The following is a 27,933-nucleotide window of genomic DNA, read 5'->3' on the forward strand; positions in this document are numbered from 1 at the left end:
GGTGATAAATATTGTTCCAAGTGCTTTAGATGTTTGTATATTTTGTCTTTACAACTACCCTATGATGGGGATGTATATTATAATCTTCATTACAGATGATGAAACTGAAGCACAAGAAGGGTAAATAACTTGCTCAAGGGCACACAGCTAAAAGACAGCAGATCCAGACTGGAACCCAGATAGTCTGGCTGCAGAGCTGTGTTCATTGCTCCTACTATGCATTTCACCTCAATCCCTGATCTTCCCTACACAAAGTTAATACTCATGAACATTTTGCCATATTTGCTTGAGATAGTTTTAAAATTTTTACTTAGTTTTAAGGACCAACCCAAGGGGCAAAGGACCTTGCTAAAGACAGTACATTTAAAAGGAAAAAAAAGCCACAATTTAACTTTCAAATGTTTTAATTTAATATTTTAAAAGCAGCCTCTATTTGAAGTCTTCCCAGGAATCAGGGTTTTGCTAGTCCAAACTGCTACTGGACAACTCAAATCATTAAGAGAGTTATATTAGACTGTGCCAAAATCTGCCATCTTATATTTGAGAGAAGAATTCTTCTTTTACATAACACCATTTCAGCAACTAAATAAAGGTCTTATTTTTCCCACACCCCACTTCTTCCTTGTTTTATTCAAATGTTCAGAGCTAATTTACCTTTGGAGGTATGGTGAATAAATGCTGTAGTTCCATCTTCTAACTGCACTGCTTGCCCATCCTCTAAACGCAAACTGTCCCCTGCTCAAAAACAATGCTTACATTTAGATCCCATGTTATCCAAGCATATTCTGATATTTCAGCAGCAACAGAGTCAATAAACCGTTAAACACATCATATAAACCTACGCTTGCTTTAAGGATCCTTGAATATAAATAATTTCAGCAAAGCTGCTCTGAATAAGTGTTTAAAGGTAAAAAGATGTTTACAACACCTGAGGAATATATACCAGGGGATAAGGAGAATTGAAAGAAGGGAAAATAAAGAAGAAAATAAGAAGACATGTAGGATTTAGCTCAACTAATAGAAATATTCACTTTAAACTGTTGCCCATTTATCTCCAGAGTACAGTCTAGTAACTTCTTTTCTATTACGTCTGAGAGAAAGTCTCAAATTAAAATAGTCTTTAGACCCTCTCTTTGACATCTACCCATCTCTCCTTTCCGAAGGAGGACTAGAGATCAGGACCAAGTAGTAAGAGGCAGCTGGAGGCAGAAAATACTGAAGTATGAGAATCAGGAAGGTAAGTGAGTATCAAATACTTACTAGTCTTAGGTATGGGTACATGTTGAACATAGGCAGCAGAACCATCCTCCAACTGTATGACCTGACCATCTATGAGTTTTCCATCTAGAAACAAAAGATTTAAGCCAATAAATTAGCGCAAGCAAAAAATTTAAGCTTCATACAATTTCAAAATGATATCAACTATAAAAACATACACTACTTAAGATCATGTTCATCTTGCTTCTTCCCTTAATGTTCTGAGGCAATTCAATAACACATCCAGTGATCCTACAGAAAGCAGAAAATCCTCCCTCAGCCATCCTTCCTCCCCTTCAATTTTCAATTAGTTCAAGAGGAAGAGTGGCTCATCATAGCAAGCTACATGAGTCAAACCTCCATACACCTTTCAGAGCCACTTAGGAATAGGGACCCTGACCACAGCAAAGCTGAAACTGGGAAGATAGATATGTCAGTGCATGCGAGGCTAGTTGTCATTCTTATCCTTGGGGGCTACAAGTCCCTTGATTATGCATACGTATGCTCAGTAGGTTTCCATAAAAACAAGAAATTTGAGAACTAGGCTATTTATTGGAGCAAATACTGATTTAGAAACAATGTTATAAAAGCAAAACCAAAGTCTATTTTTATGCATATTTTGTAAAAACATTAAATAGTAATTTAAAGTGATAAAGGTCTTACTGATAATAGGTAAAGGACACTAACCCCCTCTCCCTTTCCTCACTAATTCTGATAGCCTAGAGTATGTTCCAAATATCTCAAAAGGTTTCCTCAAATTATCAAAACAAAATTTAAGTTAAACTGAAATGACTTAAAATTACCACATGCAATATACAGTGTCTTTAGGAGGGGTTAGGAAAAAGTATAATTGCTAGGTACTCCACCTCTGAGGTTATGAATTGCTGGTAATAACCAATGGGCTGTATATGAAGCACATACCTTTAGAATTGTGCTGTATATAAGCAGTAGAACCATCTGCAAGTGTTACTGCTTGTAGGCTTACACCTTCCATGTTTTCTAAATTGTCACCATCTATTACAAAACAAAAGTTATTTTCTTTAAATAACTATCATATGTGCATGCTGTTTATGTTTTTAACTAAAAATTAATCAAAAGGCAGATTGCTTAACTTAGACTCAGGTGGACTTTCTTATAGCATTTACAAAAAAATATTTCCACGCCCTACTGTACCCAGCATCCACACCAAGGTAAAAATGCTCATAAAAAGGCTTAGCTTCGTGTTGCCTTTAGCTAAGGGAGGAGGAACAAAGTAATTACAGTTGTGAGTTTCCATTTTCCCTTAAGATAAATATTTCCAAACCCACATGATCCCTTCAAATAAAACTGCTCACCTGCCACAGTTACTGCCTCTGTCAGGCACAGGGTAACATGTTGAGCCTCCATTCCTCCTCCAGGAAACTCTGTCATTCCCTGAGAATCTCGATTTATCTGGGCTAACAACATTTTCTACCTTGAAGAAAAATGCAGGCATTGAGAACAGAAAACAATGTATCTATGAAATAAAACCTACAGAGAATATTTATGAACTACAAAAAACTGCTAAGGAAGTTAAAGACTGTTTTGTAATAAGCTGAAATTTCACTTAATATGCAGGTAAGAGTATTAGCCCAAAGTCGAGAGCATGTTTTTAATAATTCATCAGAAAATTACTGAGCACACTGACAAGTCTTGCCCATCAGTTCTGTACCATGTCTAAATTTCCTGTAATTAACATTCTTTGGGTTTAACATGGTTGAATATTCCCACTTAGAATCCATGAATGTACTGAGCCCATTCTGTTGATCATCTTCAGAAATCTATCCTGAATCTGGCCACTTCTCACAAGCTTCACCATTACCTCCCTGATCTAAGCCACTGCCAACTCTTATCCTGAGATGTTACTGCAACAGCATCGTAATTGGTCTCCCTGCTTCTACTGCGACCTCCTTCACAGTCTCCTATCAACACAGCAATCAGACTGCCCTTTTTGAAGGGAAAAGTTAGATCTTGTCTCTCTTCTCAAAACTCTTTGATGATTTCTCATCAAAGTAAAGCCAAAAGTCCTTATGCTAGCCTGTGAGGCCAATGATCTTGCCCCCATTTTCTACTGTTCTACATCTCATTCATTCCATTTCAGCCACACTGGTGCCCTTGCTTTCCCTCTAACATAGTGGATGCTCTGCTGCCTCAGGACCTTTACATCTGATGTTCCTTCTGCTTGAAACAGTCTTCCTGGTATCTTCATTATTACTCTCTCATCTTCTTCCAGTCTTTGTTCAATGTCACCTCAATGAGAGCTTCCTTATTTACCTCACTGCAAACTATATAATCAACCCTCAATGATGCTACACTGTATCCTTCTTCCTTCCTTTATACTTCCGCACAGTAATAATAAATTAACATCACATGTATTTACTTATTTTGTTTGTTTCTTATCTATTTCTCCCTCTACTAGAATGGACAGGGATTTTTATCTGCTCTCTGCTGACTAAAGTGCCTACAAAGTACCTGGCACGTAGTACACAATAGGTGCTGAATGAATGGATGCATGAATGGCTCTTTAACCAATCTTCACCATAACCCCCTGCCTCCCTTTTCCCACCTCCAGGTCCCAATACTTCTGTGGGCCTTGAGTTGTCTCTAACAGAAGTTGGGATAATTTAGCTGCCTTAAGCCAGGGAACTGGACCAGAGCATCTCTTGAGGACCTTTTCAGGTCTAAAGATCTAATTTCAGCTGTCAATATTTAAAAGGGAAATATATAGATATTAGTCATATTTTACAATTATATTTATGTTTAGGACTAGAAGATTTTCACTTTATAAACACTATAAACTGCACCTTCTTTGGATTAAAGCAAAGAACTATGGTTTAGACTCATAGAAAGCCAGTCAAAGGCTGACTTCTGAGGGATTCCTGAAATATTTATAATCTATATCTGTTTATAAAGCAGATGGAAACTTCAATTGTTTCCTTGCTACTTCTAAGGACTAACAGAGAAGCCTCAAAGTAATAATGATACTCTGCTGTTAAGCTCCCTGATGAGTTTAAGATTGGGACAGGCTCATTTTCAGAACAAGTACTGTCACTATATAACAGAAATAAGACAAAGAAATGAAAGGGAAAGCACCTATAAAAATGTAGTAAGTACTGCATGATTTTTACAGTATACATCTAGAAAGTGAATTTTGAAAAAGGCAGATTACAAGTTAATTTGGGTCATAATACCAAAAAAAGTCCATTTGACCATAACTCAAGCATTTGTCCTTTTCATTCAATTACTTATAAATCTCCAAACAACTACATCAACAGGTAACTGATAAAGTTCTTTCTTGTCTGAAAGCTGGTCAAGTGTTAAATTTCTTTCGGAATGCTTCAGCACCTACAGTTTCTATCCTAATTGAAAAAAATCTACGTTAACTCAAACATGAAGAGTCAGCTGATTCCTGGACACAAATTGCTGGCAAATACACTTGGTGGTAAAAGATTCAGAAGAGATCAAATGTGCACTACAACTGCCAGAGATAATAAGTGACATCAGGTCACCGCCCATCTTATTCTCAAATAGACTCCATGATACAACTAATGCCCTTTGTTCGAAAACGATCAAGTGGGGGAAAATATGAGAGTGAATAAGCGAAATAAGCTAGAGTTAAACACTCTATAGCTGCTCACACCACATTCACATTCGTGTCATGACTGTGCATCAGCATTTTCAGATAGTGTGTAAATAAGCACGTGAGAAGGGCTTCCCAGGTGGCTCGGTGGTAAAGAATCCACTTACCAGTGCAGGCAATGCGGGCTTGATCCCTAGGTTGGGAAGATCCCCTGGGGAAGAAAATGGCAACCCACTCCAGTATTCCTGCCCCGGAAATCCCATGGACAGAGGAGCCTGGCAGCGTTGCAAAGAGTTGGGCACAACTGAGCACGCACACACAAGCATGTGAGATACACAAGACATCTTCAGAAAGGGCCACCTTGTGAAAGGTAGTCAATTTCCTGTGCTTTAATAATGAATCACGGACCACAATCAGACACAGGGAGGCCGTGATGGGGCACAACAGGAATCTCAAAGGAAGACATACATAAAGTAGTAAGTTCCTGCCTTTCTGGAAGATAATGATGAATATTACCATAAGAAAAGAGAAAAAAAAAACACATTTATGAAGTGCAGCAAATGCTATATCCAGGATAAAGAATTTCTACAACTCAACATCAAAAAACAATAACCCAAATAAATACTGGACAAAGGACTTAATAGAAATTTCTTCAAAGAAGATAAATAAATGGCCAACAAAGATGAAAATATGCTCAGTATCACTAATCATTGAGGGAAGGCAAATCAAAATCATGATTAGGTATCACTTCACACCTGTAAGAATGTCTACTACCAAAACACAAGGTAAGTGTTGGCAAGGACATGAAGAAATTAGAACCCTTGCGCACTGTTGGTGGGAATGTAGAACGGTGCACGCACGAATGCTCAGTCATGCACTTATCATAACACTCATCACAGTCTACCTTAATTACCTGTTTTTCTCCAGGGTAGAAGCAGTATATTCATAGTATGTGCACACGTGCTCAGTCTCCTCAGTTGTGTCCGACTCTTTGTGGCCCTATGGACTGTAGCCTGCCAGGCTCCTTTGTCCATGGGATTCTCCAGGCAAGAATACTCGGGTAGACTGCCATTTCCTACTCCAGGGGATCTTCCCAACCCAGGAATCAAACCCAAGTTTCTGGCATCTCCTGCACTGGCAGGCAGATTCTTTACTACTAGCAGCTGCTATTAAAAACAGTATGGAGGAAATTCCGTAGCAGTCCAGTGGTTGGGAAACTTTGCTTTCACTGCCAAAGGCACAGTTCAACCCCTGGTCAGGGAACTAAGATTGCCACTCCACCAAAAAATAATAATAATAAAATAAGATAAAAACAACAACAACAAAAACAAACAAACAAAAAGACTGTTTCTCCACAAGCTGAGTGGCACGGCCAAATAAATTAAAACAAAATAAAAACAGTATGGAGATTCCTCAAAAAATTACAAATAGAATTTTACCATATGATCAAGCAATCCCACTTCTGGGCATACATCCAAAGGGATTAAAAACAGACTCTCAGGAACTTCTCTGGTGGTGCAGTTGTTAAGAATCTGTCTCCCAATGCATGGGACAAGGGTTTGATCTCTGGACTGGGAAGATCCCACATGTGGTGCAGCAACTGAGCCCATGCACCACAACTACTGAGCCTGTGCTCGAGAGCCCAGGAGCCACAACTACTGAGCCCATGTGCCGCAACTGCTGAAGCCCAAGCACCCCAGAGCCGCCCATGCTCCACAACAAGAGAAGCCACCGCATTGAGAAGCCACACAATGCAATTAGAGAATAGCCCCCACTCACTGCAACTAGAGAAAAGCCCTCACAACAACAAAAACCCAGTTCAACCAAAAATAAAAAAAATTAAAATAATCATGCTTCCCACATTAAAGAAAATTAGTAATTAAATACTAGCTGATTTCAGCTCCCCCCACCAAAAAAAGAATCAGGGTTTCCTCAGTGGTTTCAGTCTACATCAGACCAATATTTTAAAACGTGAAGCCCTTCAGTTCAGTTCAGTTCAGTCGCTCAGTCGTGTCCAACTCTTTGCGACCCCATGAATCACAGCACGCCAGGTCTCCCTGTCCATCACCAACTCCCGGAGTTCACTCAAACTCATGTCCATCGAGTCGGTGATGCCATCCAGCCATCTCATTCTCTGTCGTCCCCGTCTCCTCCCACCCCCAATCCTTCCCAGCATCAGAGTCTTTTCCAGTGAGTCAACTCTTCGCATGAGGTGGCCAAAGTACTGGAGTTTCAGCTTTAGCATCAGTCCTTCCAATGAACACCCAGGATTGATCTCCTTTAGAATGGACTGGTTGGATCTTCTTGCAGTCCAAGGGACTCTCAAGAGTCTTCTCCAGCACCACAGTTCAAAAGCATCAATTCTTCAGCGATCAGCTTTCTTCACAGTCCAACTCTCACATCCATACATGACCACTGGAAAAACCATAGCCTTGACTAGACGGACCTTTGTTGGCAAAGTAATTTCTCTGCTTTTTAATATACTATCTAGGTTGGTCATAACTTTCCTTCCAAGGAGTAAGCGTCTTTCAATTTCATGGCTGCAATCAGCATCCGCAATGACTTTGGAGCCCAAAAAAATAAAGTCTGACACTGTTTCCACTGTTTCCCCATCTATTTCCCATGAAGTGATGGGACCAGATGCCATGAAGAAGAAGCCCTTATATATCTCAAATTTGGTGTAAATTGTGAGATACAATTATTATCATGAATTATTATGAAAATATAAATCTAATGGTTCAGGTATAAGAGTAAGGACTTCAACTACAAGTAATCTTTATTGTAGTAAGAAATGATATAAAAAGAAATCTAGATTAACAAATCCTAAAGACTTTCTGCATGAAGCTACAGAAACCAGACTCATCTGAAAAGACCCTGATGCTGGGAAAGATTGAAGGAAGGAGGAAAAGGGGATGACAGAGGAGGAGATGGTTGGATGGCATCACCAACTCAAAGGACATGAGTTTGAGTAAGCTCTGGGAGTTGGCGATGGACCAGGGAGGCCTGGTGTGCTGCAGTCCATGGGTTCACAGAGTCAGACATGACTGAGCGAATGAACTAACAGAAACCAGACCTTCAGAAATTGTCAAACTCCAGTTCTAACCTCAGGCTGGATCCACCTACACACTTACCAAAGAAATCACGCCTTTCTATTACCTGATCTCAATCACAAATTTTCCTTATAAATTCACTAATATATAAAATGCTTCTTCATTTAAGCATGGTCATTCGTGCTGCATTTTATAACATCTCCTATCCTGGGATGAAAAATTTCTTAGTATAGCAACATAAAAATAGACTATTCTGTAACTTTGTAGTTTGCTGATTCAGTTACACTGCTTTGATTAACCTTTGTGGAAAATTGTCTTTAAATCTCTTCAGTTTCATTTAAATATTAATACACCCAGGGAGTAAGCATGTTCCATGGATACAATGTAATTCAGTTAAGCATAGAGTAGTTAGAATGTGCTAATAAATGAGGTAGTTTTCATAGGCTGTACAGAATGCTAAAGGGTAAAATGGAGGGACAGAATTTATACTACCAATTTTAAAGAAGAAGGATATTCTAGTGGGTGGGTAAAATGTTGAAGGCTTTACCAAATTCCAGGAACATTCAGAAATGAAAGATTTACAATAGACTGGCAGGAAGTTGAGATGAGGCCTGGAGAAGTAAAACTAAAATATGTGTGAGAAAAAACCCTCCAGAAAGTGGGAATAGAAGGGACATACCTCAACATAATAAAAGCTATATATGACAAACCCACAGCAAACATTATCCTCAATGGTGAAAAACTGAAAGCATTTCCCCTAAAGTCAGGAACAAGACAAGGGTGCCCACTCTCACCACTACTATTCAACATAGTTCTGGAAGTTTTGGCTACAGCAATCAGAGCAGAAAAAGACATAAAAGGAATACAAATTGGAAAAGAAGAAGTAAAACTTTCACTGTTCGCTGATGACATGATCCTCTACACAGAAAACCCTAGAGACTACCAGAAAACTACTAGAGCTAATCAATGATTACAGTAACGTTGCAGGATATAAAATCAACACACAGAAATCCCTTGCATTCCTATACACTAATAATGAGAAAATAGAAAGAGAAATTAAGGAAACTATTCCATTCACTGTTGCAACAAAAAGAATTAAATACTTAGGAATATATCTACCTAAGGAAACAAAAGACTTGTACATAGAAAACTATAAAACACTACTGAAAGCAATCAAAGAGGACACTAATAGATGGAGAAATATACCATGTTCATGGACTGGAAGAATAAATATTGTAAAAATGAGTATACTACCCAAAATAATTTATACATTCAATGCAATCCCTATCAAGCTACCAAAGATATTTTTCACAGAACTAGAACAAATAATCTCACAATCTGTATGGAAATACAAAAAACCTCGAATAGCCAAAGCAATCTTGAGGAAGAAAAATGGAACTGGGGGAATTAACCTGCCGGACTTCAGGCTCCACTACAAAGCCACAGTCATCAAGACAGTATGGTACTGGCATAAAGACAGAAATATAGATCAATGGAAAAAAACAGAAAGCCCAGAGATAAATCCACGCATATATGGACACCTCATCTTTGACAAAGGAGGCAAGAATATAAAATGGAGAAAAGACAGTCTCTTTAACAAGTGGTGCTGGGAAAACTGGTCAGCCACTTGTAAAAGAATGAAACTAGAACACTTCCTAACACCATACACCAAAATAAACTCAAAATGGATTAGAGAGCTAAATGTAAGACCAGAAACTATAAAACTCCTAGAGGAGAACGTAGGAAAAACACTCTCCGACATAAATCACAGCAGGATCCTCCATGACCCACCTCCCAGAATATTGGAAATAAAAGCAAAAATAAACAAATGGGACCTAATTAAAATCAAAAGCTTCTGCACAGCAAAGGAAACTATAAGTAAGGTGAAAAGACAGCCTTCAGAATGGGAGAAAATAATAGCAAATGAAGCAACGGATAAAGGATTAATCTCCAAATTATACAAGCAGCTCCTGCAGCTCAATTCCAGAAAAATAAATGACCCAATCAAAAAATGGGCCAAAGAACTAAACAGACATTTCTCCAAAGAAGACATAAAGATGGCTAACAAACACATGAAAAGATGCTCAACATCCCTCATAATCAGAGAGATGGAAATCAAAACCACAATGAGATACCATTTCACACCAGTCAGAATGGCTGCTATCCAAAAGTCTACATGCAATAAATGCTGGAGAGGATGTGGAGAGAAAGGAACCCTCTTACACTGTTGGTGGGAATGCAAACTAGTACAGCCACTATGGAGAACAGTGTGGAGATTCCTCAAAAAACTGGAAATAGAACTGCCATATGATCCAGCAATCGCACTCCTGGGCATACACACCGAGGAAACCAGAACTGAAAGAGACACGTGTACTCCAATGTTCATTGCAGCACTGTTTATAATAGCCAGGACATGGAAGCAACCTAGATGTCCATCTGCAGACGAATGGATAAGAAAGCTTTGGTACATATACACAATGGAGTATTATTCAGCCATTAAAAAGAATACATTTGAATCAGTTCTAATGAGGTGGATGAAACTGGAGCCTATTATACAGAGTGAAGTAAGCCAGAAAGAAAAACACCAATACAGTATACTAACACATATGTATGGAATTTAGAAAGATGCAAATGATAACCCTGTATACGAGACAGCAAAAGAGACACAGATGTATAGAACAGTCTTTGGGACTCTATGGGAGAGGGTGAGGGTGGGATGATTTGGGAGAATGGCATTGAAACACGTATGTTGTCATATGTGAAACGAATCACTAGTTCAGGGTCGATGCATGTTATAGGATGCTCGGGGCTGGCATGCGGGGATGACCCAGAGGGAGGATAAAGGGAGGAGGGAGGTGGGAGGGGGGGTTCAGGAGGGGGAACTTATGTAAACCCGGGGCAAATTCATATCAATGTATGGCAAAACCAACCAATATAATATTGTAAAATAATTTGCCTCCAAAAAAAAATAAATTAACTACATAAAAAAAAAATAAAATAAAATATGTGTGAGAAAAAGCTATGAGAACAGAGACAAGAATTTAGAAATGGACATCTTGGTCTAGTCATCAGAAACGTCAATGTTGGTGATGGTCTGTTCTTAACTAAACCACTGATATGAAAAAGAACCTAAAAAAAAATCTCTCTCAAACCTCAACAATGCGGTACTAACAGCAGGGCTTGATAAGGGCATTCCTGCATAGTTCAGTCTACTAAGCATGCCCTGGCCTGCCTGCACTGAGTCTAGGGAGTCTGAGGAAGTAAGTAGCAGGAGAGAGGTTCTGATATATTCAAACTCCACTTCTGACTGTGATCCTACATTGTACTTTATTTCCCTCAAGGTAAACACTGTATATGTTAATATTTTATTATCCAAATTGCTCATCTTGTCACAAGTAAGGGAAGCAAAACATTGTGAGACAATTATGAAAATTACAGAGCACTTCTGACATACAACTGCAATAAAATAGATTCTTTGTACAAAAAGTACACAGAATAGGACACTAAACACGGATAGTAAAATCATACACCTCTAGTCAGAAATAACTTTGTACAGGTCTCATATTTACAAAGCATCTTTCAGATCTAAAAACTTATTTGATGGAATAGTCCTGAAGGGACATAAAAGTTCTTGGGCTCTTCCAGCCTCTTCTGAATCCCCAAACCTGTCCAGAAAACTTATATTTCTCTGTTTCCTCATGGCAACTATTTAAATATTTTCCATTTGTCTCAAACCTCCACCCCTTCTTCTGCTATCCCCCCACTCTGTCTCCTTCAGGACTTCAATTAATCAGCCCTCCATTTCACAGAAAATAAGTCATCAGAGGAGTTCTCTGCCAATAAGCCTCACTTCACTGCATTTCTGCGTGTTTCTTCCTTCTCTCCTACCGTATTACTTTCCTATAAGGTAAGACCAGTTCTTCAACCTGTACTCTCCATTTCATTTGTCTTTCCTCCACAGGGATTTCATGGATCTCTTCTGTAAACAATTTCCCTCTCTCCCCGTTTCTTCCCATCAATAACTTAAAAAACACAATAAAAACAAAACAAAACTCACCTCTGACTCAGCTACTTGTTATCTCTTTCCTATCACAGCTAGATTTCCTTAACAGTTGTTACTAAGAATGCTTCCTGACTTCCCATTGTCATCCATCTGATTTCTGTCCCTAAGAACGGAAACACTCTGGTTGGTCACTGATCTCCATTTTAACATGAAGTTCAATGGCCATTCCTAGGCATGAATGAGAAATTAAAATATTCATCCATCCACAAAGAGACTTATACAAGAATGTCCATAGCAGCTTTATTTATAATAGTTCCAAGTTGGAAAGAACTCAAATGTCAAACAATAAAAGAAAGGGTTAAAAAAAAAAAGTTGCGATAAATTCATACAATAGATTATTACCTAGCAATAAAGAGAAATAAACTATATACACATATATAACAGTGTATATCAATAACAGTGATGAATCTGAAAATTATTATGCTGAGGGAAGTAAGACAGACACAGAGCAATACATTAATATAACTTCCAAGAACACCAAAATTAATCTACAATGTTAGAATAAAATGTGATTGCAAGGTTAGGGGACTGATTGGAAAGGAGAACAAGGGAATTTTCTGTGGTGATGGACATGGTCTATTATCTTTTTTTGAGTGATGATCATCTGGATGTATACAATTGCCAAAACTCATCAAATTGAACATAAATGATTATATCCCAAATTTTCAAAAAGTTTTTTTAAATGACCAGACATCATAATATTGATAGTTAAACATTAAAAAACAGTGTGATGGATACTTTTCTGTCTTTGATACCATTGACCTTTATCCCTTTCTTAGAATATTCTCTTGCCTTGGCATCTATGACATCCACAGGCTCCTGGTTTCCTCCACCTTCCTAGCCAATCCTTTTCCATTTCTCCGATGGGTTCCTAAATGTTGAGAACCTGCAAGTTTGCATCCTCATTTGTTTCTTCATTTTATGCACTTTTCCGCTTGGAATATCATATCCATTCCCATGGTTTCAAAGATCTCTAGAATTTACAAGTTTTTTAAAACTATCAAGTCTTTCCTCTTAATGGCTCCTGATCTATTTATCTAGCTGCTTATTGGCCTTGATGACATTCATGGTCCACAGCCACCTCCATATCAAAACAGTTTGCCATAAAATTCTACTTTTGTATTTTCTACCTCAATGATAAATGCAATCACCTACCCAAGTAGTCCAATCCCCCTTAATCTCCAATTGTTCAACGAAAATGATCACTTTACCTCCTAAATATCTGTCAAATGCATTCACTTCTCTTATTAGGCGGTCTTAACTCAGGAGACCATCACCACTTGGGTTATTATCAAGTTTTCAGCCTCCTGAAATCCACTTTTACCCTTCTTCAACCTGATCTCCACTGCACAGTCCAAGTGCTTTCAAACCCAATCAGAGCATTTCTGTCGTAAAAACCTTCAAAACTTTCCTACTTACCCATAAAGTCCAAATACCATGCCTGGGGATCTACTAACTTCTCTAATACAATCATCCTGGTATGCCCAACACTGACAAGCTTCCCAGGTCATGGAACTTTCATTTCTGTTTTATTTCTCTGGGGGGAATTTGTTTTAAAGTTGGGATAGTTTCCAGTTCAAGACTGGAGTAGAAGGCGTGTGCTCATCTCTCCCGTAAGAGCACCAAAACTGCAACCAGCTGTTGAACAACCATCAACAGGAGGACGCTGGAACCCACCAAAAAGATACCCCACATCCAAAGACAAAGAAGCCACAGTGATATGGAAGGAGGGGCACAGTCACGATCAGATCAAATCCCATACCCACCAGGTGGGTGATCCACAGACTGGAGACCAGTAATACCAAAGAAGTTCTCACACTGTTGTGAAGGTTCTGAACCCTGCATTAGGTTTCCCAGCCTGGGGATCCAACAAAGGAACTGGAAATCTCCAGGGAATCTGGCCTTGAGGGCCAGCAGGATTTGATTATAGGCCTTCCAGAGGACTGAGAGAAACAGAGACTCCAAACTTGGAGGGCACAAACAAAATTTTGCATGCGCCAAGACCCAGAGGAGAGGAGCAGTGACCCCACAGGAGACTGAACCAAAACTACCTGCTAGTGTTGGAGGGCCTCCTGTGGAAGTGTGGATCGGCAGGGGCTCACCACAGGAACGGGGGCACTGGAAGGTTCCCTTTGGCATAAAGCCCCTTGGAGTTCACCATTAAGTCTACCACAGAGCCCACAGACCCCAGGGCTGGGTTGCCTCAGGCCAAACAACTACCAGGGAGAGAGTGCAACCCCACCCATCAGCAGATAATTGGATTAAAGCTTTACTGAGCAAGGCCCTGCCCACCAGAGCAAGACCCAGTTTTTCCCATTCATCAAGAAGCTGACATAAACCTCTTAGCCTCATCCATCAGAGGGCAGACAGAAGAAGCAAGAAGAAGCATATTCTCACAGCAGTTATAACAAAAACCATTATTACAGAAAGTTAATCACGATGCAAAGCAGAAAGTTATATCCCAGATGAAGGAACAAGATAAAATCCCAGAAGAACAACTAAATGAGGTGGAGACAGGCACCTTCCAGAAAAAGAATTCTGAATAATGATAGTGAAGATGATCCAGGATATTGGGAAAAGAATGGAGGCAAAGATTGACAAGATGCAAGAAATGTTTACCAAAGATCCAGAAGAACTAAAGAATAAACAAACAGAGATGAACAATACACTAGAAAGAATCAATAGCACAATAACTGAGGCAGAAGAATGCGTAAATGAACTGGAGGACAGAACGGTGGAAATCACTGCCACAGAACAGAATATAGAAAAAAGAATGAAAAGAAATGAAGACAGCCTAAAAGACTTCTGGGACAACATTAAATATGCCAATGTTCAATATACTAACATTTGCATTACAGGGGTCCCAGAAGGGGAAGAGATAGAGAAAGGACCTGAGAAAATATTCGAAGAGGTAATAGCTGAAAACTTTCTGAACATGGGAAAGGAAATAGTCAACCAAGTCCAGGAAGCACAGACTATCCCAGGAAGGATAAACCCAAGGAGGAACACACAGAGACACACAGTAATAAAACTGACAAAAATTAATGACAGAGATAAAGTATCAAAAACAACAAAGGAAAAACAACAAATAACATACAAGGGAATTCCCATCAGGCTATCAGCTGATTTCTCAACAGAAACTGTACTAGCCAGAAGGGAATGGCATGATATATTTAAAGTGATGAAAGGGAAGAACCTACAACCAAGAACACTCTACCCAGCAAGACTCTCCTTCATATTTGATAGAGAAATCAAAAGTTTCCAGACAAGCAAAAGTTAAGAGAATTCAGCAGCACCAAACCAGCTTCCAAAAAATGCTAAAGGAACTTCTCTAGGCAGGAAACACAAATGAAGGAAAAGACCTACAGAAAATAAACCCCAAACAATTAAGAAAACGGTAACAGGATCATAATATAACCTTAAATGTAAATGGATTAAATGCACCAGCCAAAAGAGGCTGGGTGGAAGAAAACATGTGTATATATGCACCACTTACCATATCACCAAAACTAGGATCTAAGAGAAAAATCTGTAATCACTTTTTAAAATCCAGATACGTATCAGAATTATCTTGAAATTTTTTGAAAAATACAAATGCTCAGGTATTGCTTTTACCTCCATAGCGCCAAGTTTCTAATGAGCAGTCATGTTTAAAAACTAGACTATATGATGAACTTTTACTTTTATCTAGTTTGTTTCACTTTTTATATTTCATATTCAGTGTTCCCATTTCATTTATGTTCTCCATCTCTATTTTTTTTTAATGTTCTTTCTCATCTTTATCAAGTGTAGTAGAAAAGCTTTTGTATACATATATATATAAATGTTTATGTATTTTTAAAATGTATGCATTTTTGCCTAACTAAAAAAATTATGACATCTTTATTCTACTTGTTTGACTTATGAATAGAATACTAGATTTCTAATTAAAAAATAGATATGCAACAAAGGTTTTACCGTATAGCATAGGGAACCATAGTCAATATCCACCCTGTGGTGGAAAATAATTTCAAAAATAATATATGTATATTTGTATAACTGAATCACCTTGCTGTGCACCTGAAACATTGTAAGTCAACTACACTTCAATAAATATATATATATTAACGAATAAATAATTAAAAAGAAAAGCAAATTGGAATAGTCTTGGGCAAGGGCTTCTCTGGTAACTCAGACAGTAAAGAATCTGCCTGCAATGCAGGAGACCCAGGTTCCAACCTTGGGTTGGGAAGATCCCCTTGGAGAAGGGAATGGCTACCCACTCCAGTATTCTTGCCTGGAGACTTTCAAGGACAGAGGAGCTTGCAAGCTACAGTCCATGGGTCGCAAGAATCAGACACAACTTAGCGACTAACACTTTCAAAGGCAAAACAACCTGGAAACTATTTTAGACATAATAAAAGACTGTGCATTGAATAAATGTGTAAATGCTGTTGGAAGTCAGAGCTCTCATTAAGGAAGAAGGGAAATGCAAATATGGAAAAAGGGAAGAAAAGAAAGAGCTCTGTGGAATGAGCTGGAACTGGTGTGAACTTAATCTCTAAAATGTGCCTAAGTGTGTATACACAGGCATATCCTACTTTGTTATCATTTTGCTCCTTTCTAAGGTAATTATTTTTATCCATGGTTCTAAACACAGTAAAACCACCTGCAAACTGGGATGACTGAACAACTAACACTTTTACTTTCAGCAAATCAAGACAAGTTGGTCACTCTATCCTCCAGTCTTATTCTAGCACAATCTCACATTCTCTATTCCAGCAACACTGATTAAAATTATAGTAGTTAATAACTAGTATCACTTAATAATAATATTAAGATATTAATAATTTAAAAATTTAATAATGATAACTTATCCTTCCAAAATACTATCTATATGCCAGGCATTACTACTAATTCATTTAATCCTTCTAGTAATCCTATGAATTAAGTATCATTTAATCACAATTTTGCAGATGAAGAAAGTGAAACTCAGGTTAAATGATGTCCTCAACTTCACAACATAAATCGTAAAATCACCTTCTAACCATTCGTCTCAACAACTTTTACATGAGCCACTCTGGCCCAAGGTGTCTCTTGCATCTGGGTTCTGAACACTGCCATTCATTCCCACTAGAATACTCTTCCTTCTCTCTTTGCTGCTGCTGCTAAGTTGCTTCAGTCATGTCCGACTCTGTGCGACCCCATAGACAGAAACCCACCAGGTTCCCCTGTCCCTGGGATTCTCCAGGCAAGAACACTATAGTGGGTTGCCATTTCCTTCTTCAATGCATGAAAGTGAAAAGTGAAAGGGAAGTCGCTCAGTCACTTCCGACTCTCAGCAACCCCATGAACTGCAGCCTACCAGGCTCCCCTGTCCATGGGATTTTCCAGGCAAGAGTACTGGAGTGGGTTGCCATTGCCTTCTCCGCCTTCTCTATTTACTTGACTAAATTCTTCAGATTCCACCACAGTCTTATCTCAACTCCCCAAACCGGGTCTGAATGTTTTACCTGTATTTCCCAAGACACTCTGTCCATACCCTTATCATAACACTTACCACAGTATACTTTAATTACCTGTTTTTCTCCAGAGTAGAGCAGTGTATATAGAGCCTGTGCATGCGGGCTCAGTCGCTTCAGTCATGTTTGACTCTTTGTGACCCTATGGACTGCAAGCTTCTCCGTCTATGGGATTCTCCAGGCAAGAATACTGGAGTGGGTTGCCATGTCATCCTCCAGGGGATCTTCCTGACCCACAGACCGTACATGGGTTTTCTGCACTGCAGGCGGATTCTTTATCGCTGAGCCACCAGAGAAGCCCATATTTATAGCAACCAGCTACTAAAACATACAATAATATCTAAGGAGGATTCCCCTATTGATAGATTAGAAAGTATGGGTTATACCTAGGAAGGAATACTTACAAGACACGGTATACAGCATTATACTTAAGAATAAGGACGCCTGAGCCAGCCTGCTTCAAACTCTCATTGACCATATATTATCTATGTGACCTTGGGCAAGTTGCTTAAGCACACTGTGTCACAGTTTCTCTATCTGTAAAAGGCAGGTACTTCACAGAGGTACTGCAAATAAAAATCGTTTGTAACAGCACATGGCATTACATGTACATTTGCTATTAATGGGTTTCCCTGGTGGCTCAGAGAGTAAAGAATCCACTTGTAACGTGGGAGACCTCGGTTTGATCCCTAGGCATGGCAAAGCACTCCAGTATTCCTGCTTGGAGAATCCCCATTGACAGAGGAGCCTGGCGGGTTACAGTCCATGAGGGTCCCAAAGAGTTGGACATGACTGAGTGACTAAGATGCTTATCAGTAGTTTAAAGCTAAATGTCTTATTCACTATTTTCACCTACTACATGCAGGATCTTAGTTCCCTGACCAGGGACTGAACTCAAGCTCCCAGGCAGTGAAAGGATCGAGTCCTAACCACTGGACTGCTAGGGAATTTCCGTCAAGTGGTATTGCCAGAGGAGGAAAAAAACAAAGTTTCAGAGATGTGTTATTCAAGAGAAACTTTACTCTTGTCCATAATTTTCCTTTTTGAAAATACCTTTACTGAGATACAATTCACACACCATAAAATATATCCATTTAAGGTGTACAAGTCAATGACTTAAGTATATTTAGAGTGTACAAACATTACCACAACCTGAATTCAGAATATTTTTATCAAAAAGCAAAAGAAAAGCCTATCTCGCCCTTCCCAAACCCATAGGTAACCACCAATCTACTTTCTATTTCTACAGATTTGCTTACTCTGGACACTTCATATAAATGGAATCATAGCATATGGTCTTTTGTGACTGTCTTCTTTCACTTAAACTAAATAATGTTTTCAAGGTTCCTCCATTAAAAAAAATTTTTTAAAGCTAGCAGAATCACTGTTATACACCCTAAACAAGTAAAATGTAAATCAACTATACTTCAATTTAAAAAAAGAGAAAAAAACTTCCTTATCTTCATGAAAGTTTTTTCCCCTTAAAAAGAAGACAAAAAAAAAATTTCTAAAAGTGATTTTAAATAATTTGACTTTAAAAAATATATATTTACTTATTTATTTTGGCAGACCTGCCACATGTGGAATCTTACTTCCCCAAACCAAGAATTGAACTCAGGCCCCCTGGCAGTGAAAGTACCAAGTTCTAATCACTGGACCACCAGTGGTATTTTAAGTACAAAAAAAATGTAGTCTGGAGTTAAAGGCCTGTGTCTACATGTTAATGGATAAGTTATTTCCACAGAGTACACAGTACCCACAGTGGCAAGTTTTTAAAATAGGATTAAATTTAGAGGAAACTATTTAGACTTTATATTTCTCTGAGAGGGAGGGAGATTTTCAGGATAGATCCATCTTAAAAACAAAATCATTTTGACAGTACAATACGTGTCTTACAAAAGCTACCCTTCAAGAATACACAGAAGAACTGTACAAAAAAGATCTTCACAACCAAGATAATCACAATGGTGTGATCACTGACCAAGAGCCAGACATCTTGGAATGTGAAGTCAAGTGGGCCTTAGAAAGCATCACTATGAACAAAGCTAGTGGAGGTGATGGAATTCCAGTTGAGCTATTTCAAATCCTGAAAGATGATGCTGTGAAAGTGCTGCACTCAATATGCCAGCAAATTTGGAAAACTCAGCAGTGGCCACAGGACTGGAAAAAGTCAGTCTTCATTCCAATCCCAAAGAAAGGCAATGCCAAAGAATGCTCAAACTACCGCACAATTGCACTCATCTCACATGCTAGTAAAGTCATGCTCAAAATTATCCAAGCCTGGCTTCAGCAATATGTGAACCGTGAACTCCCAGATGTTCAAGCTGGTTTTAGAAAAGCAGAGGCACCAGAGATCAAATTGCCAACATCCGCTGGATCATCGAAAAAGTAACAGAGTTCCAGAAAAACATCTATTTCTGCTTCATTGACTATGCCAAAGCCTTTGACTGTGTGGACCACAATAAACTGTGGGAAATTCTGAAAGAGATGGGAATACCAGACCACCTGACCTCCCTCTTGAGAAACCTGTATGCAGTTCAGGAAGCAACAGTTAGAACTGGACATGGAACAACAGACTGGTTCCAAACAGGAAAAGGAGTATGTCAAGGTTGTATATTGTCACCCTGCTTATTTAACTTATATGCAGAGTACATCATGAGGAATGCTGGGCTGGAAGAAGCACAGGCTGGAATCAAGATTGCTGGGAGAAATATCAATAACCTCAGATATGCAGATGACACCATCCTTATGGCAGAAAGTGAAGAGGAACTAAAAGCCCTCTTGATGAAAGTGAAAGAAGAGAGTGAAAAAGTTGGCTTGAAGCTCAACATTCATAAAACTAAGATCATGGCATCTGGTCCCATCACTTCATGGCAAATAGATGGGAAAACAGTGGAAACAGTGTCAGACTTTATTTTTTTGGGGTCCAAAATCACTGCGGATCCTGACTGCTGCCATGAAATTAAAAGACACTTATTCCTTGGAAGGAAAGTTATGACCAACCTAGATAGCATATTAAAAAGCAGAGACACTACTTTGCCAACCAAGGTCCGTCTAGTCAAGGCTACCATTTTTCCAGTGGTCATTTATGGATATAAGAGTTGGACTATGAAGAAAGCTGATCGCTGAAGAATTGATGCTTTTGAACTGTGGTGCTGGAGAAGACTCTTGAGAGTCCCTTGGACAGCAAGGAGATCCAACCAGTCCACCCTAAAGGAGATCAGTCCTGGGTGTTCATTGGAAGGACTGATGCTAAAGCTGAAACTCCAATACTTTGGCCACCTCATGCGAAGAGTTGACTCACTGGAAAAAGACTCTGATGCTGGGAGGGATTGGGGGCAGGAGAAGGGGACAACGGAGAATGAGATGGCTGGATGACATCACCGACTCGATGGAGGTGAGTTTGAGTGAACTTCAGGAGTTGGTGATGGACAGGGAGGCCTGGCATGCTGTGATTCATGGGGTCACAAAGAGTTGGACACGACTGAGCAACTGAACTGAAAACACAAATTAAGCATAGAAATCAGCAATGACAGAAAACAACTCTTTAAATAATCACTATGTCCTGAAATAAAGCCAAGCGCAAAAAGACTAAGAACTGGGTAAAATCTCAAATTAAAAATAAAAACAAGGGCTGCACTAGTGGTACAGAGGCTAACTCTGAGTTCCCAATGCAGGGGCCCTGGGTTTGATCCCTGATGGGGAACCTAGATCCCACATGCTGAAACTAAGGCCCAGGGCAGCCAAGTAAATAATTTAACACACATATAAAAAGAAAAACTATATAACAACTTCAAAATTAAGTAATGATAAGAACATCAGGACTCAGAACGTTCTCCTCACGTGATCATAAACTGTACCTACATTATAAATATTTAATAACAACTAAACTAACAATAGAGGGGACTTCCTGGTGGTCCACTGGCTGACTCCACACCCACAATGACAGGGGCCCTGGTTACATCCCTGGTCAGAAAAATCAATTCCACATGTTCATGATGTAACTAAAAGATTCCACATGCCACGACTAAGACCCAGAGGAGCCAAATGAATAGATAAATAGTAAATATATGTGATTGTTTATAGCAGCATTATGCATAATAGCCAAGACAGAAGCAACCTGAAAGTCCACATCAACAGATGAATGGATAAATAAAAGGCGTGGTGTTATGTCCATACAATTTGGCAATAAAAAGAAACGAAGTACTCAAACATGCTCTAACATGAATGAACCTTGCAAACACGCTAAGTGAAAGAAGCCAGTCCCAAGAGCCCACATACTGTGTGATTCCATTTTTATGAAACACGTCTATGGGGTCACACAGAGTCGGACACGACTGAAGTGACTTAGCAGCAGCAGCAGCAGGAACAGACAAACTTGTATTTTAGTGGCTGGGAAAAGAGGTGTGTTATGGGGAAGTCGGGAGAAACTTAGTGGGTACCGGGGTTCTAGAGGGGTGATGAACATGTTTTAAAATTTTGGTAATGGTTGCACAACTCCGTGAAAACATTAAACCTACCTAATTACATACGTTAACGGGGTGATTTGTAAAGGTCTGTATACTCTATCAATAAAGCTGTTATTTTTAAAAACTAAAAGGTGTCTATGAAAAAAACAGGCAAAGTATTTGTACACTAAATAATTTCCAAAGTAATCAAAATACACGTGGGTAAAATTCGTTACTATTTTACCGAAACTTTTGGATGATTTCATTACCTAGTCTCTTACTAAACACTTAATAACGAACTGAAACTATGCCATCAGCAAAGGAAAATATTAAATACTGCACAGATTTTTGTTAACTCAGCAAAACTACTGGACGCTTACAGCTTCTAGTAAGATTCAGGACAAAGGCGACAACCTCGAAGTTACAATTTTTCACATCTCCAACTAGATTATACCAGCTGACTACAGACACACTTCCAAAAGCTTCAGTTCAGTTCAGTTCAGTCGCTCAGTCGTGTCCGACTCTCCGCGACCCCATGAATCACAGCACGCCAGGCCTCCCTGTCCATCACCAACTCCCGGAGTTCACTCAAACTCATGTCCACAGAGTCGGTGATGCCATCCAGCCATCTCATTCTCCGTCGTCCCCTTCTCCTCCCGCCCCCAACCTTTCCCAGCATCAGACTCTTTTCCAGTGAGTCAACTCGTCGCATGAGGTGGCCAAAGTATTGCAGTTTCAGCTTTAGCATCAGTCCCTCCAATGAACATCCAGGATTGATCTCCTTCAGAATGGACTGGTTGGATCTCCTTGCAGTATAAGGGACTCTCAAGAGTCTTCTCCAACACCACAGTTCAAAAGCATCGATTCTTCGGCGGTCAGCCTTCTTCACAGTCCAACTCTCACATCCAAAAGCTTAAATTGATCTTAAACTTATCATCAGTTTGGCAATCATCACTTTTTAACTTCTTTAATGAGTAAACAGTGTTAAAAAGAGCAAAAGGGGAGAGAATATTGATGGACGTTCCACAATAAATGTTACAAAGCAACGAAAGGATTCGTTCACTCTTCACGAAAATCGAGAGAATAGAATCATAAAATCAGTAATTTCCAATATTCGATATTAGGCTCAACGAACACAATTTTTTTTTTTCAAATGAGGGAAACAAGAAATGTGTGCATGGTCTGAGCGGGAGGAAATACTGTGGGCGATCTGCAGGCGGGAACCCAATCGGGCCCTCCTCCAGTTCTGCCGCCGGGACCCCAGCCGGGGCCTGGAGCTGACCAGGGCCCAGCGTCCCAGCCCGAGGAGGTTCGCCGCGGCGGCGCCTGGGGACTCGCTCCGCGCGGAGGTCAAACCGAGAAGCGCCGCCAGGCTCCCGAGGGCTCCACCCTCCCCTCTTTCACTCCCTCCCCTCGGCGGTCCCCTGAGGGGAACAGGCGGGGCGCTACGCGACGAGACTGGGGGAGGGGGGGTGGTTTGCGTCCTCAGAGAGAAAAGCTCCGCCGCCCCAGAGTGGCGGCCACGGGTTATTAATAAACTCCGCTTCTGCCCAACGCAACTACCGCGGCCGGCCGTAGGATCGGCTAGGCCTAAGGTGGAGGCTGAGCAGCCGGAGCCAGAGCCCGGGCCCGAGTGGGCCCGCGCCGCCGCGCTGAGGGCGGCGGCCGGGCGGAGAATAATGCACACTGGGTAAAAACACATTTATATACGAACCTCCGAGAAAATTTTCCAACAATTCCTTCGTCCGACCACCATGCACCAGGACAGGAAACAGCCGCCCGGCCCCCAAGCCCCGCAACCCGCATAGTAGCTCTGAGGCCCGCCCCCAGCCTCCATTGGGCTGTCATTACGTCACTCACTAGACGCTTCCTGCTTGCCATTGGCTGAAATTTAGGCGACGCGAAAGAAGATAGCCTTATCCACGCCCCCTTACCTGACGTCAGTCTCGCCTGGCCTTACAGCCAGCGACTGAGTGGCTTACCCAAAGTGCGGAACCAAAGTTCCTGCTTCTGACTGGTTGACAGAACCGCTCATCCCAGCGCGACAACGCCTCGCTGACAAGTGAATTATGCCTATTCTGGGGCCCTAGCAGGAGACGCCATTTTGTAGCGAGGGAGGGAGGCTGGTCCTTGTGACTAGCCGGGAGGGAGAAGAGTTGACAGGCGCCATTTTCCCCACAGGGGCTAGGAGGTGGCCTTGGCTCTCCCGGTGGGCTTGCTGGAGCGCGTTCTGGAGATCGGTTGCGCTTTGCCTAGCAATTGCTGAGTGTTGCCCCGTCGGTAGGGCGGGGTGAGATGGGTTGCGACAGCTCACAGTTCCCTGGGGGCTCGTGGTGCCAGCTGAGGCCTTTGCTCTTGGATGGAGGTTCTGGTTTTTGAGAGCTGCCGTATCTTTGTCACTGGCTGCCAAGACTACCTTTGCTTTTCCAGTCGCCGGGGTATCATCATTGGTAGGAGGATGAACCTTCTGCCTCAGCGGAAGCTCAGGCGAAGATCGACAGCGAGGCGGTGGTCTTGGACTCTGCTGGGAGACATTGCGGAAGCTTTGCGTTTTCATGTTGCTTAAGTTAAAATTTTGAAGTCGTCTCTAATGGTGTCGCTAACTTCTTTTTTACTTTCCCTCTTGTGTGTGTCGCGAATTAAAGTCAAAAAAGGGTGGGGAAAGCATTGAGTGGGTCTCCCTGTACCTGTTAAGATTGGATACAAGTTAGCTGTGAAGTTTTAATGTTTCTCGTAGCTCTTAACCCAAACTTTTTTAAGCTATTGGAAATACAAGTCTCATTTGAGGAGTATTCAGTAAGTATTCATGTGTTTTGGCAACGAAGCTGAATAAAGATGAGATAGTGTAGACCCAAGATTTGTTAAATCGGGCATTCCAAGTGTAGATTTGAGTTACTAAGAATGGAGAGGATAGTCCCGCTGTAACTGGAGATTTGTGTAATGCTTACAAAAATTGGAGAAAGTTGGATAATGTTTGATTTAGTGCCTTTCAGGTGATTATGGACTGGCCTCAGGATAATTACAGTGTTTTTATTTACACTTGAGTCTAGTTGGAGATTTTAGCGTTACCTTGGTTTTGGTAGGGAGTGAGGGGCAGACAGACCCTAACGAAGGTATACCTTTGGTGCCCAAACGCCATTGGAAGGAAGAGACTTCTGAGTGTCGTTTAAATAGATGATCTTTAGAAGTTTAAAGTAGTTACTATCTTTTATTCCCTTATAAGAATAAAAAATGGGACACATTAAGATTGGATTAAGTTGCTTGAAACTGGAGGAATTGGCTCATTCCAAACAGTCTTGTTCCCGATGGATACTCCTTTTTTCAGAGTAGAGGGTTCAGATGACAAGTGTTCTAATTTATACTTCTGTACCTTCTAGATGTTAATCTATATTTTGTAATCAGAAATGTTATTAAAAGAATCAAAATATTTTTATGGAATTTAGTCATTTATTACTAAGTCACTAACCTTTAGTCTGTTAAAACATTGTAATACAGAATCTCAAAAAGGAAGTTAAAAATCACCCTGTAATTGTGGATATTGGTTACAGGACATCTTTCTATCCTTGGAACCTACTAAGTGGGTGTAAACATTGAATGATAATGGTGAATAGGATGCTATAATTCTACTTTAATTTGCAAAGATACACTAATTATATTGTCACAGATAATAGAACTTTGTGTTACAGTGTTTACCACTGACTACAGAACGGAGTTCCAATGTTATAATATTTAGGGCCATCCATAATCCAGATTTTCCGTGAATCACCTCCTATTCCTCATCTTATTACATCTTAACAAATTAATGGCTTGAAAACATTTAACTGCCAATCAGTTAGTCCAGGCTTTTCCACAAAGCTGAACTTTTTCACCAGTTTTCTAAACAGGCTAACTTACTTCTCAGTTCAGTTCAGTTGCTTAGTCATGTCCGACTCTTTGCGACCCCATGATTCGCAGCACGCCAGTCCTCCCTGTCCATCACCAACTCCCGGAGTTTACCCAAACACATGTCCATCAAGTCGGTGATGCCATCCAGCCATCTCATCCTGTCATCCCCTTCTCCTGCCCCCAATTCCTCCCAGCATCAGGGTTTTTTCCAATGAGTCAACTCTTCTCATCAGGTGACCAAAGTATTGGAGTTTCAACTTCAGCATCAGTCCTTTCAATGAACACCCAGGACTGATCTCCTTTACAATGGACTGGTTGGATCTCCTTGCAGTCCAAGGGACTTTCAAGAGTCTTCTTCAACACCACAGTTCAAAAGCATCAATTCTTCGGCAATCAGCTTTCTTCACAGTCCAACTCTCACATCCATACATGACCACTGGAAAAACCATAGGCTTGACTAGACAGACCTCTGTTGGCAAAGTAACGTCTCTGCTTTTTAATATGCTATCTAGGTTGGTCATAACTTCCAAGGAGTAAGCGTATTTTGCGGCTGCAGTCATCATCTGCAGTGACCTTGGAGCCCCCCAAAATAAAGCTGACACTGTTTCCACTGTTTCCCCATCTATTTCCCATGAAGTGATGGGACCAGATGCCATGATCTTAGTTTTATGAATGTTGAGCTTCAAGCCAACTTTTTCACTCTCCTCTTTCACTTTCATCAAGAGGCTCTTTAGTTTCTCTTCACTTTCTGCCATAAGGGTGGTGTTATCTGCATATCTGAGGTTATTGATATTTCTCCCGGCAATCTTGATTCCAGCTTGTGCTTCTTCCAGCCCAGCATTTCTCATGATGTACTCTGCATATAAGTTAAATAAGCGGGGTGACAATATGCAGCCTTGACGTACTCCTTTTCCTATTTGGAACCAGTCTGTTGTTCCATGTCCAGTTCTAACTGTTACTTCCTGACCTGCATATAGGTTTCTCAAGAGGCAGGTCAGGTGGTCTGGTTCCAGCCTCCTTCAAAAACTGTTACTATTATGTTTTTAGAAACATTTAACTTAGAATTTTCTGGAGAATTGGTTGATTTGGGCATATTTTCACACCGATATAACTATTAAAGTATTCTATATATAGAAGAAACATGGAAGGAATGCCCTGGCAGTCCAGTTGTTAGGACTCCGTGCTTTCATTACTGAGGGCTAGGTGGGGAAATGAAGATCCCACAAGTCTGGTGGTTCGGCAAAAAAATTAATGCATTCAACTCTTAAAAGTAACTATGTCTAGGAGAAGGTGACTGAGTTACCAAATTATTTCTGTAATAGGTTTATTAAACATTTTCCCCCTAAATTTGTAGAATTTTTAAAACACTAAAAAAAATCTACAATTCTTTTTTTTCCCCCAAACACCGAGGGCTTTTCTGGTGGCTCAGCTGGTGGAGAATCCACTTGCAATGCGGGAGACCTGGGTTCCATCCTGGGTTGGAAAGATCCCCTGGAGAAGGGAATGGCTACCAGTTTTCTGGTATTCTCCAGTATTCTGGCCTGGAAAATTCCACGAACTGTATAGACCATGGGGTGGCAAAGAGTCTGACACAACTGAGCGACTTTCAAACACTGAAGAATTTTTAATTTTTTTTTCTTAAAGTGCTGAAGAATTTTAAAACAAGCTAGTCATTTGCTCTCCATTGGAAGCTGTGGCTGCTAGATGTGTCACTTGTCTGAGAAACTCTTGCCCCATTTGTAAAATAAAAACTTACTTCAGGGACTTTCCTGGTGGTCCAGTGGTTAAGACTCTGTGGTCCCAATGCAGGGGGCCCGGGTTCGATCTCTTATCAGGGAACTAGATCCCACATGCTACAACTAAGACGCAGAGCAAATAAATAAAAAACAAACATCACAAGTGTTGATTGGGAAGATACATGAGAATGTAGGAAAAGGTAGCACAGTGCCTATCAGAGGTACTTTTCAAATGCTTGATGTTACCTCTCGCTCCAAGTCTGTTATTAAACTGAGTAGTGGTTCCTAAGCACTTTGAAAACTCCTTTGAGATTCAGATGAAAGCTATGAGAAATATACTAAAGGCATCACAGTTTCATAGGCCTCATGGACCCAGAATCCTTGGTCTACAGTAC

The 27,933-nt window shown here is 40.3% G+C and overlaps 1 protein-coding gene across 4 annotated transcripts in view; it reads right to left on the reverse strand.

Annotated features, from left to right (window-relative positions):
* Positions 1–23,764, reverse strand: part of ZNF143 (zinc finger protein 143) — a 70,358-nt gene extending 46,594 nt beyond the window's left edge. Inside the window, exons 1-5 of one of the 4 annotated variants that reach the window (XM_055423402.2) lie at positions 23,632–23,764; positions 2,592–2,710; positions 2,179–2,271; positions 1,261–1,344; positions 655–738 (exon numbers count right to left, since the gene is read on the reverse strand). In XM_055423402.2, coding sequence (XP_055279377.1) covers positions 655–738; positions 1,261–1,344; positions 2,179–2,271; positions 2,592–2,703 — 373 coding nt within the window. In that variant the 5' untranslated portion in view covers positions 2,704–2,710; positions 23,632–23,764. Of the gene's footprint in view, positions 1–654; positions 739–1,260; positions 1,345–2,178; positions 2,272–2,591; positions 2,711–11,962; positions 12,215–23,631 lie in introns of those variants that run through there. The other 3 variants (XM_055423401.2, XM_055423400.2, XM_088843088.1) reach the window with 3 other exon arrangements.
* Between the last annotated feature and the right edge of the window lie 4,169 nt (positions 23,765–27,933).

Source organism: Moschus berezovskii, chromosome 14 (genome assembly GCF_049115385.1).
Source record: "Moschus berezovskii isolate FMDL1 chromosome 14, NW_MosBer_1.0, whole genome shotgun sequence".
Classification (NCBI taxonomy): Eukaryota; Metazoa; Chordata; class Mammalia; order Artiodactyla; family Moschidae; genus Moschus; species Moschus berezovskii.